The 20,504-nt window shown below is 39.4% G+C and overlaps 1 protein-coding gene across 3 annotated transcripts in view; it reads left to right on the forward strand.

Annotated features, from left to right (window-relative positions):
• The first annotated feature begins 1,164 nt into the window (after positions 1–1,164).
• Positions 1,165–20,504, forward strand: part of gramd1ba (GRAM domain containing 1Ba) — a 67,666-nt gene continuing 48,326 nt past the window's right edge. For 2 of the 3 annotated variants that reach the window (XM_051685292.1, XM_051685293.1), the window contains exons 1-3: positions 1,165–1,267; positions 3,892–4,459; positions 6,140–6,217. In XM_051685292.1, the coding sequence (XP_051541252.1) occupies positions 4,086–4,459; positions 6,140–6,217 (452 nt within the window). In that variant the 5' untranslated portion in view covers positions 1,165–1,267; positions 3,892–4,085. Of the gene's footprint in view, positions 1,268–3,891; positions 4,460–6,139; positions 6,218–7,891; positions 10,497–20,504 lie in introns of those variants that run through there. The other variant, XM_051685294.1, reaches the window with a different exon arrangement.

Consider the following 20,504-nt stretch of genomic DNA (forward strand, 5'->3'; position numbering starts at 1 on the left):
TGCAAGTGAACGGTGGCCAGAAATTTGAAGGTCCAAAAAGCATATAGAGTCAGCATAAAAGTAATCCATAAGACTCCAGTGGTTTAATCCATGTCTTCAGAAGTAATATGATAGATGAGGGTGAGAAACAGATAAATATTTAAGTCCTTTTTTACTATAAATTCTTCTTCCTGCCCAGTAGGTGGCGATATGCATGAAGAATGCGAATTGCTAAAAGGAATGTCGGAGTGAAAGTGGAAATTTATAGTAAAAAAGGACTCATATTTATCTGTTTCTCACCCACATTTTTTATATTGCTTCTGAAGATATGGATTAAACCACTAGAGTCATATGGATTAATTTTATGCTGCCTTTATGTGCTTTTTGGACCTTCATAGTTCTGTCCACCATTTACTTGTATTGTATGGACCTACAGAACTGAGATACTCTTCTAAAAATCTTTGTTTGTGTTCATCAGAAGAAAGAAAGTCATACACATCTGGGATGGCATGAGGGTGAGTAAGTGATGAAATAATTGTCATTACTGGGTGAAATATCCCTTAAATAATGCTGTAGTGCATCCTGGTAGGTATTTTCTGACTGACTGACAAGATGCTCTTACCTTGTTTTGTTTTATTTATTTATTTATTTACCTCAGCTATTAAGATGGTTGTTCATTTTAATGGGTCAAGATTTACTCAACTTTTTTTCTCAGTTATTAAGGTGGTTGTGCATTCTGACTGTATTTCCAGCTGACAGGATGTGCTGTCCATTTTGTAACAGTAAAGGCAGCTTATTTTGAGAAAGAAGCTCGTTTTCTGAATCAAACATGACAGTTTAAACTACCGGTAAGTCATCCTGAGCGAGTAGGTCAGATTCACAGAACAGAAGTGTTAGCGGAGTTTAAACTGAGAGCTCGGGGGGTTTTAAACGCCGAAAGAGAAGGGGTGATGCGAAACTCTCCATCTCCCTATATTAACCATCGGATCGATTTTTGCACGTAAATGTGTCATCACAAATATGTAACATTAGCTTTGTCTCATCACAAACTTAGGCGACGTTTTGTCTCGAAACAGCATTTGTTTTCTTTGTACACACTTTCTCGCCCCCATGTATCGGAATGGATTCGTCCGGGGAAAAGGAAACGTGAAGATCATGGTAACGGAACAGTGTGGAGCAGTGTGGGATTAAACGCCGTTACTGTTGCTCATTCATTTCAACCCATTGGAACTTGATGAAAATGGCAGCATGTTATAAAACGGGTTTTGTTTAAGAGTGATGTATAAAGGTAAGACGTTTTCTTTTCTAATTTGTGCACATTACAACTTTTTATTTGAATCGCTCCCTGTGGTTCGGTTCGGACTTCTAATTTCAGTTTTTAATCATTTCAAAATAAATCCACTGTTTTATTTCTTGTATTCTTAAAATAAAAAATGCTGCATATATACGATATTTTTATGCATTTTGGTGTTGCAGAATAGCAGTGTTAAATTTTGCATTCTGGATTTATGCATTAAGCTGCAGTTAGGATGTCTTGATATTCTATGTTTCTATGAGCATCAAGCTTGAAACAATGTCACGCAAGACTGATATACATGCATTTAATATACCATAGACAACTGCACTTTATGCACTTCTAATGTACTTTTTTAGGTTCTTGAAAAACAAAATTTGCTGACCTCGTTTTAGAGCCTCGCTTTCTTTAAGGAAGTTACAGATCATACATGTACAATTTAGGCACTGTGATACAGTAATGTGTGTGCGCGCGCCCCAGAGCCCCCGAGGGGCACGTGGGGCGCGTGACTGTTTGTTTTGTAAATAATCGGCAGATCTTATTCTAAGGGTACCGAACTACCGTAATACATTTGCCATTTATTGCAATGGACATGCCTGCCAAGACTTCTTTTTATTAGAACAAGAAAAATTGCTCATCTTCAGTGGAGCAGTATCAGAGTGATCTAACAGTGTGTGGCATGTTACTAAACCGCCGTAGGGGTCAGTAAGCAGATTGTGTGATCCGTTGAACAGGCAGATGGGCAGCCCATGTGTCTGCTCTCAGTGGACTGCGGCTTGCTGCACTTCTGCCTGTAACAAGCTCGCATTTTTATGCCTGACTTCCTTATACACACGTGAAGTGCAGCTACATGAAGCCTGTTATGTTAACTGACATGCATGGCTGGCTCAAAAAGAAGAGGACTTTGCATGATTCATGTCTGCGACCCTGATTAATATGTAACATTGTGTCCCTCTGTGACCCGATTTTCATTTGTGAAAATGTTTTGCAAACCTTTCACCCAAAATAAAAATGTTGTCATAATTTACTGTCCCTCGTGTTGTTCCAAAGACATATACCCTTCTTTGAGGAACTCAATAGGAGATGTTAGGTGGAATGACAGCCTCAGTTACCATTTACTTTCATTGTATAGAAAAAGATGTAATAAAAATTAATGATGATTTACACAAACATACTGCCTAATCTCCTTTGTTTTTCCATGAAAGGAATAAAGTCATATGGGTTTGGAGCAACATGAGAGTGAGTAAATGATGACATCATTAAAAAAAAAAAAATCTGGTGAACTATCCCATTAAACACAAGATATGATCACTATGGCAAGGAACATACTCAAGAATGCAAGTATGCAGACGCGAATGCTTGGACGACACTTTGCAAGCATGCAGTCCCACCGTCCATACTTAATGTTAATTCTTGCATTAAAGGAATATTCTGAGTTCAATACAAGTTAAGCTCAGTCGACAACATTTGTGGTATAATGTTAATTCCCACCAAAAAAAATTCGACTTGTCCCTCCTTTTCTTTAAAAATCAAAAATCAAAATTGATGATACAGTGAGGCACTTAGAATGGGGCCAGTTTTTGGAGGGTTTAAAGGCAGAAATGTAAGGCTTGTTATTTTATAAAAGCACCCACATTAATTATTATTTTAAAATGTGTTGATTATTTGCGCTGTAAAGGTGTTTACGGTTGTTTATGGGGGGATTTTAGGGTTTAAGTCGTAACGTTGTCATGGCAACAAAGTTGTAAGATTGGATACAACTTTACACAGAAAAGGTTAAGTCATTTTATCACACTAAAATTATGTTAACAGGTATAATGTTTATGTCTTGTGGCTTTCCTTTTGAAACAGTGAGTATTTAAATGTTTATGGATTAGTCCCATTTTTTTGGGGGGGGGGGGGGGCAGTGAGGGACAAGTCAAAATGTTTGTGGTAATCAACATTACGAAACAAATGCCCATCTGCTTGTTCAATTGAGCTTAATTTGTATTGAACCCGTAATATTCCTTTAAGGTGCATTGAACTTTGGTGAGCTCTGACACATAACAAAAAGACATTTGACCAATAGAGGATCCAAATATCTCAGATTGACCTTTAAGCTCAATACGAAGAATGCAAACTTCAAAGCAGAATGTGTTGTGGGAAAGTGTAATATTTTAACATTTTTAATTTACAATTATTATAATTTACTATTTATTAAAAACAGAAACCTTACAGTGTGACAGAATATCCTGTTGCCCATATTCGTTGCATGCTCAAACTCTCTTCAAACTGTTGCTTCACCGTGTGAGTAGTTGACCTATAAGCAAAAACTGACTGTGTGCTGTGTATTGTATTCTGATACATTTCATAATGCAAGGATGTGTGAAATTGAGCTTCAAAATCAAATGTTTTTACATTAAAACTCCAGAGCAGAGCAGGAAAAAGCATGGGTATGAGAGAGCAAATTTGTCATGCTTCCTTTCAGTGTGTGACAGACTTGATCTGGTTTGTGTGTTTTTCCCTTTCCTTTCTGGAAAGTCTTTTTTCTTGTAAAGTTTGTGTATATGCTGATTGTAAACGAGTGCATGTAGGCTTTGTCCACCTAGCACACCCTTTGACCTTCCTCTGACCTCTAGGGAGTTGCCCTGGTGTTCTGGACGGAAGATTTTTAAAGGAAATCTTCTATAACACTAAATATGTCAGCGCTGACCCATCTCACAGGAAGTGCTAAACTCAGCTCAACCCAGGTGTGGACTCTTTGAGATCTCTGCTGCTTATTCACTTCTGTATTTGGTTCTGGACTCATGTGAAACTGAGCTCAAGCAGAACCATGTCCGAGACCCTGCAGCTGCCTGCGCTGCAGATCCAAGGCCCGGGCGACGGGGATCCGAGGATCTGCAATGGATCCGAGGGGTATCTGGCCCTGTCCAGCTCATCCAGCCCATCTCTACGTCGCAAGCGCTTTAAAATGCGACGTATGAAGAACGTTTGGAGCGAAAAAGAGCAACTGGAGAAGGAACAGCTTCAGCGATCCACATCCAAGGAATACTTGCAGCTTCCATCCATCGAAATCACTCCATCTAGTGACGAGGATGCTGCGTGGTCGAGCTGTTCCACGCCCAGCGCCTCGCCCCAACGCAAACGTTTCCTCTTACGCAAGTGGCTCAGAGGTGGCGAGAAAAAAGAGCATGGCAGTGAGAGCAGGTCTGTAAGAGCATGTGACACTACATCCACCTTAACCCCCGTCTAGAGTCCACCCCAACCCCGTCCTGCACTGCCTGATCTGAGCGCATTAAACTCATCCATTCTCCATTCCCACTGTCCATCATGATTAATGTGCTTGACTTCTTTTGAGCCTTCGGAGTGTGAGCTTGACTGTGGTGTTTATGCATTGTGTGTGTGCGTGTTCCGTTTATACAGAAGAGACTGAAGTCCCGACTGTGACATTTATAGTCTGAAGGGAAGAACAAGCAGGTGCCTGCTGCTGCCTGGAATGCTGACGGCGATTCTTCTAGGAACTTCTTAAAAATTCATTACCTTCGCTAGCGTTTTCGATTTTTTTATAGACAAAAATACAACATGCAGTTTATTTCTGCTGTGACCTTAACTCGTTTTTTACAACCCTTATCACATCTGAAATTAGTTTGGGAGATTTCAGGTTTAAAATTTAGACTTGTAATGTATAAATCTGACGTGTTTGTTTGGTTTGGTCTGGTCTGGTCTGGTCTGGCATGTGAATCACTTCTTAACCATGAGCTGTCAAGTGTTTGCCTGTAAAAAAAACCTTCTTAAACATGAGTTTTAACTGATCTAGAGCTCTGTTGTCATGTGGCGTTAGGCCATCACCTGCTTCCTTTTGAGAAATGGGAAATGAGCCCAAGGAACCATTATTATAGTTAAATGCACAGACTGCAGGTTGCAGGATAGACATTTTAACTGAACTTTGTAAGTTTTGTGACAACAGCTCACTGTACATTTAACACATGGGGAAATTGTGAATATTTGATCATTCATGTTAGGGTTCGATTTAAAGGAATTTTCCAGGTTCAGTACAAGTTAAACTCAATCGACAGCATTTGTGGCATAATGTTGCTTATTTACCTTATCTGTGTTATATCCAGATTAAAGTTATATCCAAAATTAAAACTTTTTTTGCTATGACAAAGTAATGCTGGTAAGCCCAATAAGCGATGTTATCACACTAAAATCCTGTTAGAATGTATAATGTTTACGTCTTGTGGCAATATTTTTGAAACTATGTGTATTTTTATGTTTATGGCCTGGAACCATTCACTATCAATATAAGTGCCTTACCGTAAGTAGTAATTTTTTTCTTTCTTTCTATTTTCTGTGGTAATTAATATTATGCTACAAATGCTGTCGAGTGAACTTAACTTGTCCTTCACAGACACAGAACAAATGGAATACTCTCTGCTGCCCTCTAATGGACAAGATTCACTAAATACAGAAGATTCTTGTAATGGTTTAGTCTACTCAGGCCTGGATCTTGAATGGTTGCGCATTAACTTGTGCTTGAATAATTTGGGTCTTCCCTGTCCCATGTGCAGAGATAACTATAAGTAGGCTGATTTCTTCCCAAAAGTGTAAACACTGCATCTCTGTTACACTTTCATTAGATTGCATTGTTTGACGTGTACAATTTTATTTGGTTCATCTATTAACAGAGAAGGCTAGAGCTCTGTTTACATTGTGTGTTGTGTTTCAATCTTGTTTGTCTTGCTTAATGAGTATCTGTTTTCAGACGTTGTTAAAAGTTATTACTATGTGTCCAAATTGCACTGTCTGTTGTCTCATTCTCATAAGAGGAAGTTTGGTCTGTGTGTATTGCTGTTGTTCTGATAAAGATTTGACACTGTGTTACAGCAGTCAGCAGAGCAGCCTGCAGAGCAGCCATGAGGAAGAGTACACACGCTACCTGAGCCCCTATACCCGCGAGGACAGGTACATACCAATCTCATTCATTACAGTTTGTGTGTGTGAGCTGAGACCTTTGGCCTAAACTGTATTCTAAAGTTTGATTTGAGTCTGATTAATGAAGTCATTCATCTTAATGGTCTTGCATTTAAGTTTCTGCTTAGTTGTGCTTCTGTTGCCATCATTAGCACTAGCAACATCTCATCGCAGTTTCCTCTTATGTCCAACAGGTGGAAGTGGTTGGTCAGATCACAGTATGCCTTAAAGTGATAGTTCACCCAAAAATGAAAATTCTCTGATAATTTACTGACCCTCATGCCATCTGAGATGTGTATGACTTTCTTTCTTCTGCAAAACACTTTTGAAGATTTGTAGAATAAGATCCAGGTTCAGCAGGTCCTTAGAATGGGAGAGGATAGTGATTTGATATTTGTAGGTCAAAAAGCACAGATAGTCAGCATAAGAGTAATCCGTCCTATCTCCAGTGGTGATATTAATGTCTTCTAAAGCGAATTGATCACTTTGTTCGTGAAAAATATCTATATTTAAGCACTTTTTAACTATTAAAGATCACTTCCAGTCAGGTGTTGATGAATGGGCAAATTTACCCTAGTGCTCCCGTGAAGTCAGCACCATGGCACATGAACTGACGCGTGACAGACACACAACCAATGAGTCGAAGGAACGTGCCAATGCGCGTGCATCACAGGAGCACTCGGGTAAATTTGATGGTGAATTCCATCAAAGCCTGACTGGAAGCAATCTTTTATAGTTAAAAAGTGCTTAAATATCGTTCTTTTTCACACACAAAGTGATCGATTCATTTTATAAGACATGAATTTCACCGCTGGAGATAAGATGGATTACTCTTATGCCAACTATCTGTGCTTTTTAGACCTACAGATATCTAATCACCATCCTCTCCCACTCTGTCTCAAGGACCTGCTGAGCCTGGATCTTTTTCTACAGATCTTCAAAAGAGTTTTGCAGAAGAAAGACAGTCATACACATCTCACATGTCATGAGGGTGGGTAAATTATCAGAGCACTTTCATTTTTGGGAGAACTATCCCTTTAACAAAATGACTGAATCCCAATTTGCAGATTTCTACAATGCGCAAAAAGTATATACTGTGTTTTTGATGGGAATATATACATGTCAACAAATTTTGTCTTGATACCATGTGATACATCTGCATACCATTCGGTATTACAATTATTGCCAAAAAAAGCATACACAGATGCATACATCGAAAATGCAGAGGATATAATATGTCATCTGTTCACTTTTAAGGCCTACTGTTTTCAACATACAGTGATTTGGCAGACATCCATAATAATTTTAATCTGGTGTCTGATATAGGACAGAAAGTAGGCAAATTGGTTTTTAGCCTCTGTCACTAAAAGGTTGTTTACATGATCTGAACTTTCTGTAGGCAACTGGGTTTAACCATCTCATTGTTGGTTCCCAAGTGTGGTTGAGAAGATGTTGTTCATATTTGGCTTTTGAAGTTGTTCTTCTTTCTGTGTCAAGTTCTGCATCTTGTCTGGTTTTGAGAGCCTGACCACAGATCTTGCTTTCTATCTTGTACACTTTGTGCCACTTCAAAAAACTGCTCTGCATATTTCACTTTTCCACGGTAGGGCTTCTGAACAGCTCATTGCATCTTCTCAGATCAGTTTTGTTGTCTTCTTAGAAAGATCGCATTTCTGTTGAGCTAATCCAGGTGCTGCACAGGTTGAAATTTGCAAAGCAAGTTGTTAGTGAAAATATCTGAAAGCTCAGATTTTTAGCTGTGCTCAAATGTTTTGTTGTGCCCAGCTGGGAAGAGAACACACCGATCCCTGACTGGAATATCACGAGCGTTATTTCCTCCAGGCGTATGTGTTCATTGGTGCTGTTTTATCCAACCCCTCAGAACACTGTGTTCTTTTGTCTGGATTTATGAAATATGTTTCGTTTGTGCATTGATTCGTTTTGTGTTTGTTGTTGCTTTTTAGCATTATGCAGTTGACCCTCTGTTTCTCTGAAAACACTATCTATCACTTTATTAGTGGCACTTTCTAAGGCAAGCATCACTGTTACTATTGCTCATAAGAGCTGAAACCCTAAAGGCTAGGATATACTAAATTTTTCCATGTGCCATTCCACCCTGCAAGCAGTGAAGTGCTCAGCCTTTCAAAGTTTATTCTTTTGACCACGCTTTCATAGAATGCATGTGCACATAAAACACATATGCACTATGACTACTTTGTAATACTATTTTAATACATTCAACCGCAGGCGGACTGTCCACTTGTCTAGTAAAACTAGGCTGCACAAGTACAGTCCATGCATACTGTGCAGATGACAAAATTTACATCAAGCGCACTGTGTGTGAGATGTACCGGCACACACAAAAAAGAAGTACTTGGCCTTAAAGGAATATTCCGGGTTCAATACAAGTTAAGCTCAATCTTATATGTGGCATAATGCTGATTACCACAAAAATGTATTTTAACCCTCCTTTTCGAGGTTATAATGAGGTACTTACAATGGAAGTGAATATAGGCCAATTTTTGGATGGTTTAAAGGCAGAAATGTTAAGCTTATAGTCTTATAAAAGCACTTAGTTAAATTCTTTACAAGTTGTGTATGATTTGAGCTGTAAATTGTTTAAATTGTCGTTTTTGCACGATTACAGGGTTTATAGAGTTACATTGCCATCGTAACGTAGCAATTTTATCACACTAAAATCATTTTAACGCACATATTGTTTCCATCTTGTGGCAGTGAGTATTTTAACATTTACAGATTTGCCCCATTCACTTCCGTTGAAAGTGCAGTATTGCAACCTAGATTTTTGTTTTTAAAGAAAATGACATGCTGAAATAAATTTTTGTGGTTATTAGGGATGTCTACATTACATTGAAGGAAGATTTTGAACAATATCTGGGGTCCAGAATATCACAGAGACTTTGGTGTGGGCTCTTTTGACTTGGGCCTGTATGTAACCACCTAGTTGGCAATGTGATTCTGTGCGTGAGTGTGCATTTTTATACACCTGCTAACTTCAGTGCGTGCAGAGTTGCCAGCAGCTCATTTTTGCTGATTCCTGAGCTTATTTTTAAATCTGTTTTGTGTTGTGACGTAAGAGCAGCAAATGCACATTACAGGTGATGAATGGTCAGGTTGCTGGTGTGTCCCGTTAGACTGAATGGATCATAGTGAAGAACCACACACACACACATGCACAGTTGAAATCAGCTGACTTCTCTAAGAAACTACCGGTACCACTGCCATTCACTATTTATCTCTCCATCCTTCCTCTTTCCCTCATGTGTTGTTATACTCGCTGAGCACTTCATTAGTTACACAATGGTCTTAATAAAGTGCCTGATGTGGTCTTCTATTGTTGTAGCTCATCCGCCTCAAGGTTCAACATGATGTGCATTCTGAGATGCTATTCTGCTCACTACAATTGTACAGAGCGGTTATCTGAGTTACCATAGCTTTTCTGTCAGCTCCAAACAGTCTGGCCATTATCTTTTGACCTCTCTCATCAACAAGGCATTTCCTTCCACAGAACTGCAGCTCACTGGATGTTTTTTTTTTTTTTTTTTTTTCTGAGAAAACTCTAGTGACTGTTGTGTGTGAAAATCCCAGGAGATCAGCAGTTACAGAAATACTCAAACCAGCCCATCAGGCACCAACAATCATGCCATGGTCGAAATCACTGTGATCACATTTTTTCCCCATTCTGATGGTTGATGTGAACATTAACTGAAGCTCCCGACCCGTATCTGTGTGATTTTATGCTTTACACTGCTGCAACACGATTGGCTGATTAGATAATTGCATGAATAAGTAGGTGTACGGGGGTTACTAATAATGTGTTCAGTGAGTTTATATCAGTCTATTACGACTCAAGACAGTCTCTGAGACATTGATGGTGAAATTGCTCTCTCTGCTGGTGAACTGACCACTGCTGAATCACAGGTGAGGAAACAAGCTGCTCTGAATACACACACACACACACACACACACACACACAGAAACACACACAGAGAATGAAGGATCTAGGTCACCGCAGGACAAGATATGGGCTGTGCAGAGAGAGAGAAAGAGGGAGAGAGAGGAGAGGAGGGGGTGAGGTAAGTTCAGTATGAGGAGTCTTTGGTAGGGTGTGTTTGTATCGCATGCTGGACTTATGAGTTCAGATCAACATGGTTCAGAGCAGGACTTTATCGTGTACCTCACCCGTCAAACAGGGCTGCCACCCGCGAGTATCCACTCTTAGGAAAAGACTCCACTTCCGCCGGGACCAGTGAGTACTTTCTGTCTGTTTGAGTCTGTCTCTTTCTATTCCAAATGAAGAGTTCTGTGTTCTGACTGTAAATTCATTGTCAGTTGATCCAGTCTGTATTACTGTAGCAGATACTGTTTCCTCTGATCTATTGAATTACACTTAAGTCTTTTAAACCAGATACTTCTAAAGGACATGAAGTTGAATAACTGCTGATTATTCACTGTATTGATGCATATGAGCCATGTTTGTCCTAAAGTGTCCTCCTGCAGTTTTTAACTGACAGGATCTTACAGTCATTAAGAAAAAAATAAAATGGCAATGCTGGTATTGTCAAAATGTGGACATTTATGTTTTTATGAGGCCACATGGAGGCTGTAAACTGATTTGTGCAGGTGTTTGTAAGATACATCAAATAATGTAGCATTTCAAGCTTGTCTACGGTAAATATTTAATGCATTATAAAGGTCTTTATAATGCCTTAAAATACACATTGAAATGTCTGTCTTTGCATAAATAATACATATACTTTCCTACGCATTATGGTTATACCTGTAAAGAGTATAGTTGGTGTGCTACTGATAATACATTATAACACATGATCAACACATATGTGTTATAAAGAATAATACTCTTCAAAGGTATCACCATGAATAGATGGGTATTATAGTCAATAACAACTGTGGATAGATTTTTTAATTTTTTTTTTGTTGTTGAAAGAAACCCACCAAAAAAATGTCTTAGTGAGTATTTTTGTCTTGTTTTCCAGTAAAAATATCTAAATATTCTTAAAACAAGATACATTTACTTAAGAAGTAAAATGGCATAAAATATTCTTGTTTTCAGAGAAATCAAACAAAATGTAGTAATGTGTATGCTTATAACAAGACAACACTTTGCCAATTGACTCAAAGGGAAAACAAGTTTTTTTTTTCTTAACCCATTGGGAAATCATTTTTTTTCTTTTTTTTAAGCAAACTCATTTTCTGAAAACAAGACATAATATCTTGTCATTCTGCTTCTCATGTATTTTTTTCTTTTATTAGGAGTTTTAGAGATTTTTACGAGAAAATTAATTTCAATTGTATCAATGAAATGTGTATGTTACAAGTCATTATGAATACCTTTATGATTGCATTGTTATATTTACAAGCTTGAAATAAAGTGTTCCCAAATTTTCATAACACATTGTAGTTCTGAGTAATAAAGAAAATACAAATGCACACAATTTTACATTTTCTCTGATAATGTAATTTAATTTTGTACCAGAATGTAATGGGTGAGTTTTGACTGTGATTTTGTTCACAGCATCTTTCATGCTGATAGGGAAACTTATTTGAGCTGGTGCAGTGGGTTGCAGCAGTCAGAGTGGGTATGTGTGGTTTTGCAGCTTTAAACGTTGGAAAAATTAGACAAACATACAGTACAAGCACAAGGTAAGAGGAGGCAGAGTGATCGACTGTGTGATCAGCTGGAACACAGAACAGATTAATTACAGTGATGATGTGCAGGAAGAACTTGACTTGAGAGAGTGAAAGAGGGATGTCATGTTCCTCTGGTTGACATGAGCTCTGGGTCATTGTGTCCCTGTCACAGGCTAACTAGATCTGTTTCTGTTTAGGCAAAAAGCTTTGATGAACACAGATGCAGTGTGTGGGTGTGTGTGTGTGTGAGAGAGAGAGGGCAATACTGTACAGCCGGATATCAGATCTTGTTCATTGGAGAGGGTTCTTGTTTTGACATGCTCAGCAACATTCTGAGTTTCCCTTTTTGCTATAGTTTGTTAGGAAATGCTTACACTGCAGAAAAAAAGTGCAGCTGGCCTCTTATGGGACTCATACATTATTCACACAATTCTCTGCTTTCTCACCCAAAAGATTATATTGAGCAATGCAAGTAAAATTATATTTAACTTGCTTTGTGTTTCATTTTTGTATACAGAGAAGGTTTACAGATAAAGTCGATCCAGAAAGTATTGGTTAAAAAGTAATTGCAAAAATGGCTCAGAAAAGTGAAGGGCCTGTTTACACTTGGCCACTTCATGTGTTTTTCTCCGAAACGCATATGAGACGAATCCGATCGCTCAGACCACTTCAGGAGGTGGTTTGAGATGCATTCCAGACAAAACTGGTCAAGTCTAAATGCATCTGGCTGTTCAAGTCACATATGTAAACTTCACTTCACTTTTATTGTCACACAACCATATACACAAGTGCAATAGTGGGTGAAAGTCTTGGGTGCAGTTTTTTGGTCCTCCCAAACACCGCTACGTCAGCATAGGAAAAATGCAAAACATAACAGCTGTCATGAAAATTTGCATTGGGCTTGTGTCGCACAGTAAATAATAACAAAGAAAGAGATGAATGCATGTTGTAGAAGAGACAGAACTTTTTTCCTGAAAAAAACTAACACTGACATGAGTGCAGCTGATGCGCATGACGCGTCTTATCTACAACAAGCCCTGAGGGGAAAAAGAGACAGCACGCCCATACACAGACAAACGAACGCTGGGCAAATTCACTTGGAATCAAATAATAAAGCACATCTTTTAAATTCACTGCCCGGAATTAGCATAATTACGGAAGTGAACTCTGTTTTATTTGCATATAGCATGGGAATTGAAGATCGATTTTTTTTATCCGTTTGGTGGAGACACATTGATGTGGACAAGTGTAAATGTAATGAGCTTTTTCAATCAGATAGCAATCCGATCAGTAAAAATGCATGAAGTGGCCAAGTGTAAATAGGCCTGAAGTTAGTTCAGAGAAAAGCTCTAGCATCATTTGTTTGTAGAAGCCACTTCTTTTGATATTTTGTTATGTTTGCAATGTAGCCTAATTCATAAATTTTTAAGTGTGGATGAAGTGTACAAATACCACTGTACGTACAGTATATCTAGACCTACAGTGACCTAACAGCTCAGAAGGAAACAAAATATTTCAAAATTTGACAAAGTTTCTGTCAACAAATATTTTGAAAGGTAACCTAAGGGTGCTTTCACATTTGGTTCGATTGCTTGGACCGAACCAGAGTTCGTTTCCTCCCCCTGCCCTTGCCGATTGCTTGGACCAAACCTAATTTAGTTTCCTTCCCCGTCCACCTGCCCCTGCTGGTCTCTGTTCTCAACATATTATTTGGGTCCGAACCATTGTAACTTGGTAACAAATCGAGAAGACGTCAGCTTCACTGTGTTAAGTGAACTATTAAAGTTTGTCTCTTTGGATTTATCACCAAAAATTACCTTGCACAGAACAACACTTGTGTTTGTCTGCCATGGAGGAATTGAATGTGCAATGATGTGATAATTGTTAGCGCTTACCTGCCGCAAGCCCGCCGATGCATTGCAAGAGATGTGAAAAATGTGAGCTGCTCTCTGAAGGGGATTAATTTGGAGACAAACAGGTATGAGAAATGCATTATAACATAATTATTGTAGGGTGACCATATTCGGTTTTGGTGGCGTGGAATAATAGGGTCCAAAACAGTGTTATTATGAATGCAAACTTTAATACAGTGAAAAATACACTCTTATTAGCATAACATAAATATATATAAATAAATTAAAAATTTCCAACATTCTTTTGAATGTCCATGTACTAAAATAAAATATTTGATGCCAATTCATTTACTATTACTATTATTTTGAATGGCCATGGAAAATGAAGCAATGTGATGACAATTTTACCTGGTTGCAAAAAGTAGTCCGTTAATTTACCTGATGAACTTTCACCTTTTGCTGACCCTTTATGCTTCGCAGAGCTAATGTGTGATTCTAAATCACTTGCACCTTTATTAGCAACTGACACATAAGTGCCAGCTTTACATGTTATACATTCTGCTTCCCACGGATCTCCACCTGGTCGAAAGCATGGGAATTTTTTGTGCAAATCTTCTGTAAATTTGCACTTTCGTTTGGGCATTGTTTCCACTCAGCTGTCATTTGCTGCTACTGTCAAGCAACTGTTTGATGCCGAACACAACAGCTCTTCGAGCGTTCACGGAGAGATTGACAGGCAGGAATTTGGCCAGTAGTTGCTGCAAGACTCTTATAATCGACCAATTGGTGTGCGGGACTTACAAAGAGGGGTTAAAGCAATGCAAATATGCGCGCACACGCAATGAAGTATTAGACCAGATGCACATCATAATGCAACTAAAGCCGAATCCTGGACATTTTCGCAAATTTAGAAATCCCACCCGGACGCTTTTTTAAGGTCCGAAAAAGAGGACATGTCCGGGAAAAAGAGGACGTATGGTCACCCTAAATTATTGCGATCAGAAGCCTGCAAAGATGCAAATTACATGAACCGTTCACCAGACCACCATTTAAAACGGACTCGAATGTGGTTCGTGGGTGCGTACCCAAGTTCAGAAAACAGCATTTACATCATCCAAACAAACCAAACTTTGACGTCATTTGAATCCTGGTGTGCACCAAAAGTGCTAGTGTGAAAGCACCCTAAAAGTGTGTCAATTGTCAAGCTAAATGACCAAATGATCAAAACTCTATATGGCACAAGTTGATAGGTTCTTTGAGCTTGTTATCTGTTGGCCAGTCGGCTTGCTCACATGCGAGATGTTAAGCCAGTCAGCTCTCATGGTGTTAGCTGATTGGCCCTTTGACAGGTAATCGAGTAGCCAATCAACTTGCATCTCTCTTTTTGTGTAACATTTAAATTGCTCAGTTTTGCAGACAAGCCGGTCTCACTGCAGCGTGCTACGAGAGTTTTTTCTCTGAAACCCACCTCCAACCTAGCTCTGCTGGTCTAGAACTATTACATGGGCAATGTTTGTAATGTCTACATGTTCATACATGCTTGATGCAGCATGTCTTGTGTTTTGTCTAAATGACCCTTTGCTAAGCTCCGCCCCCCTTGGTTACAGTGGCTCTCTCTGACAAGCTCTGCAGAACTCCCCATAGGAATGAATGGGAGATTGGTGCGTGAACGGCAAATTTTTTTGCTAAATATTCTCAGTAACGGCGTGGATAATATTCTTAACTGGTCTAGAATGAAGAGTTAAATTGTAAGGCATATTTATCTGACGTTTTTTTATAACAGAAATCATTCAATTACACAATAATTTGATTGAAAACTGCAGTGACTGTGAATCAGAATAAAGAAAAACGATTGTCACAGTCACTTGAAAAGAGAAAAGCGTCATTTGATAGCAATTACACACCTGATAACATGAATGGATGTGAACAGAACAGCTTATCCTATTACATGAATCAGTACATAAATGAATTAATGTTTAGCTATTAGCTTTATTTTACCTTGGAGCAAATGTAGGTTTCCTCGCTGATGTTATTCATGTTCACTGGGGAATGAGGACTGACACAGTTAAGTCTATAGTATGCTCTTCTTGACATTTTTTTTTTTTAAAGAAAGAAAAACACTGCGTGTATCCTCTCTCGGTACCTCGTGTCACCATTACAAATAACTCAGCGGCAACAACATGTTTGAAATTTTTTCGATCATTTTGATAAAATCCCACTTAAAACCACTCAAACACACACCACTCCCATAGACTCTCACTGGAAAATAGCAAATGCATATCAGAGTAATGGCGGGCCGGCAACAATTGCTTAGACAGGATTGGTCAGAAACGCTTTTAAGGCAGGGCTTAGCGAAGTGTCAATTGTGCAGCAGCAGCATGTCTACATGCTTAACTCAGTATGTCTGTGTATTTTCTAGCAGTAGCAAGTCTCCTTACTTGCTCTGCATCAGCAGCGTAGCAGATCTAGTCCACCCAGACCAATATCCTATCAATATGTCATACCCATGTTTACATGCTAAATCTTTCAGAGTTGTCATGACTGAACCGGTTTTAATCAAGCCAAAAGGATCATTTATTATGACAGAATCAATCTGACACTTGGATAAACAAACAAAAGGGTCAGATCAGGTAGAAATTACTCCTTAAAGAGATAGCTCACTAAATTTTTTTTATTATTTACCTGTATGTTGTTCCAAACCAGAATTACAGCCTCAGTCATCAATCATTTTCATTGTATAGAAAAAAGATGCAATGAAAATGAACGGTGACTGAGACCAACATTCTGCCTAACATCTCCTTTTGTGTTTCACAGAAGAGAAAACGTCATACTGATTTGGAACAACGTGAGGGTGAGTAAATGATGACTTTTTATTTTTTGGGTGAACTGTCCCTTTAAGGAAAGAAATGCATGTTTTTACTATTAACAGTGGGCTCACCCTGCACAGATGATTTCTTAGCACCATCATTTTATCAAGATGACTGACAAAATAGCAGTAGAATATGCAAGCACATAATTGTTTGATGTTGTTCCTGTAATCATGTTGAGGGTGCTTGAGATCTCTCATCTCTGACCTCAATGTGCTCTGGATGCCTCATTTGTTCCTGTGTTCTTCTGTAATTGGCCAGATCCCTTTGAAAGATAAACAAGCACTTTTACAGCTGAGATTACACAGAACAGAAGAGAGAGAAAGGGGGGAGGGGGGGGCGGGGGGCGGGGTGAGAGACCTGAACCAGCAGTGTCCTGTTACCAAAGCTGATGATTCATCAGAGAACTGCAGACTGATGTTATCTAACACCCCAATCAGATACTGCTCTCTCTGACTATCTCTTTCTTCCACTGAGCTGCAATCAGAATCCTGTCTTTCATAGTGTAGCTGATGTGCACTTCTGACTTCCTGTTGGGCTCTTTCCTCAACCATATGTAAACTGAATCCTCTCTCCACACCTATCTGTCTGTCTTTCTGTCTGTCTGTGGGCACTAGGCCGCTTTACTTGCAGATTGTCTCAGAGTCCTTTGGGTCCTCTCTGAAGAAGAGTATGCTGTATTGAGCCAGTGAAAGTAGGTCATGAAAGAATGATTAAGTTTTCCTTGCTATGTGGGATTTATTTTAAACCAGTACTGCTTTATAAACCTCAATAAACACACCTCAGATTTCACATCATAACTCTGTTCCACTTTAATCTGTGGCTTATAAGTAGGCCTACACGGTAAAGCGCTTGCACAATTATGCAAAATTTTCAGCAGAATCTGAATGCCTGTCAAATGCAAGGTTATGCACATTTGGGGACCCATTGATTGTTTGTTTATTAAAAATTTAGACTAATTTGATTTGAGTTTTAGTTTCCAAAAAGATTATAGTACTCTCAGCTCTGTTGTACTGCAATAAAGAAATCCGCAGATTTCCCCCATGATCAGTGCAGAAAATGTGAGAAAATTGTTCCGATTCCATGTGAGCCTTGTTATGAGAATTTCTGCATGGAATTTGTGTCCACAGAAAGCTCCACAGATTTCTGCAGAATTCCAATGGTGCGTTCACGTCATGTCGAAATTACCGCAATTATGAGTTTCCGACATGTAAATGCATTCATATCTTCGTAGACCTCATAATAACAAGTTGTAAAATCTGAATTCTATAACGCTGATTTGACAGTCATGACGTCATGTAATAAGAACAAATATGGCAGCGACCTCAAAAGTTAAAGGTAATGAAAACATTTATCTTTATAAGAATATTAAGAGGTGAACTAATGAATTCATATAGTGTTACATTTTTTGCTGTTATCAACAACAAAGTCATTTTTGCCTTATGAGTGCTGCCATAGAAACAAATAATTTTCTGAGGATGTAAACAGCTCCGAGAAGAACCTCCAAGTTTCCATCTAGTAATTATGGCACACACCATATAGCACATCATTCAAAATTCTGCACATCCCTGAATCCTTGCATGTTTGCTTTTTTTATTGGTTTTCATTTGAATAGTTTGAATAAATGTCTTTCAGCTATCAGTAAGAGAGAGTAGGTTTCTGAATCTCTTTTTCTCACATCTCTTAGTAGCATATTTGAATATATTTAATTCTATTTAGCAGAATTCCGTAAATTGTCCCATAAAATTAATGCAGAACAAATTAATAATTGCACTAATTTTTTGAGGGCCTAATTTTGTGTAGTTATAGGCTGATAAATCAGATTTATTGGGCTAGGGTGATTAATCAGATGATATTTGGACATTTTGAGAATATCATGTTGGACATAACCATCACTGCTTGTATGAACTGTTAAAGCCCTCTTGCGTCAGTTCCAGAATCTGCTGACAGCCATGTCTAAGGATAATAACAATTCAGTTGTTATTTGTAAATTATTTTTTTATACTGAATTTTGGGTAAATATTGTGTAAAATAGGTCTTATTTTTTTTTTAATACTGAATTTATTGAATTGTATAACAATATCATCATTATATATTGTTCATCGGACATAGCCCTCTAGATATATTGGTATTGTCATCACCCATTGAAAAAAAACATATCTGTTGATGGCTTGGTATGAGTAATATGTTTTCATAACTCTGAACTCTTTTCAGTGACATAATAATAATGTGCTGGTCAGGGCTGTGTGCAGTGCATGGGCTTGTTGCTGTGTGTTTGTGAGCAGGGATTAGCTGCCTCACTACTCTTCTCCAGCACGCTCACTAACCGAACCTGACAGTCACCTCATCACATGACTCCTTACGCTCTCCTCTGATTGGCTGGCTCCTGTCAGCCTCCATGTGTCAGTGAGCTCAGCAATGCCAAGGGGGTGGGGCCATGTGGCCGGGAGGATAAATAAAGCAGAGCTGGACCGGCAGTATTAAACTGCAGCCTTCATTGGCTGGGTTTCGTAGGCCATTTGGATTCAGAGTTTCTCATCTGCTCATCCTCACTCAGACTCCTAGAGACCAGGCCAGGGCAAAGGAACATGTTGACACAACTGATTACATGTGTGTAACAGGGTAATAGGGAAAGGAGGAGGCGAGAACCGGACGAAGCATCAAAGTAATATTTAATTAAATAAAAACATACAAACATAAACACATACAGGGCAGCTGCCCATACCTCTCTCTCTCCCGAACTGCTGCCTCCGGTGGCCTTTATCCCTCTCATTGTCTTGATTAGCCTGATTAGGGGCCGGGCGTGCGTCATCACGGCATGACATACAGCCCCCCCCCCTCCTTTCTGGGGGGGCATGCCCTTCAGGCCCCGCCTGCCACCAGGTTTTCCCCGCCTTCTCGGACCTGGGAGGAAAAAAAAAAAAAGAGAGGGAAAGGCCAGCACAGAGCGACAGTGGGAGAGAGTAGAGAGAGAGAAAAAAAACGTACTCGCCGGTTCTCTGATACGCTGAAGCCTGGTCCTCTGTCACTCTTTCACCCTCTAGTGGATGACAGCCGCTCCTCCCTGGGTGGATCGGAGGCAGTCCTCCGGCCCCTGGCGGACGGAACGCCCCGCCGCATTTTGGTGGATGGTAGGGGTAACTAATGTAACAGGGTAACAGGGAAAGGAGGAGGCGAAAACCGGACGAAGCATCAAAGTAATATTTAATTAAACAAAAACATACAAACATAAACACATACAGGGCAGCTGCCCGTAGCTCTCTCTCTCTCCTGAACTGCTGCCTCCGGTGGCCTTTATCCCTCTCGTCAGCTTGATTAGCCTGATTAGCGGCCCCGCCCTCCTCCTTGCCACAATGTGCAATTCTGATATTTCAGCAATATGTTTTATAATGATTTTGCCATATTTGAAATACAAAGAAACAAATTGTATTTGGTAAAATTGGACACCACAAACCTTTGGCACACATAACGTCATGGTTACTTTTGTAACCTCCGTTCCCTGATGGAGGGAACGAGACGTTGTGTTGATGTAGTGACACGTAGTGGCCTCTTGGGAGCCCCAAACACCTCTGCTTTTTTGAAAAAAGGCCAGTGAGAATTGGTGAATGGAATTTACATGCCACTCCCCCGGACATACGGGTATAAAAGGAGCTGGTATGCAACAACTCATTCAGGTTTTGTGCTGAGGAGCCGAGACCAGGTCCTGGCCATTTCAGCGTGTAGTTCAGCGTTGTGACAAGAGGGACACAACGTCTTGTTCCCTCCATCAGGGAACGGAGGTTACGAAAGTAACTATGACGTTCCCTATCTGTCACTCACTCGACATTGTGTCGATGTAGTGACACTAGGGGTCCCTATACAAAACGCCACAACTATCTGAACTGT

The sequence above is a fragment of the Myxocyprinus asiaticus genome, chromosome 43 (genome assembly GCF_019703515.2).
Source record: "Myxocyprinus asiaticus isolate MX2 ecotype Aquarium Trade chromosome 43, UBuf_Myxa_2, whole genome shotgun sequence".
Classification (NCBI taxonomy): domain Eukaryota; kingdom Metazoa; phylum Chordata; class Actinopteri; order Cypriniformes; family Catostomidae; genus Myxocyprinus; species Myxocyprinus asiaticus.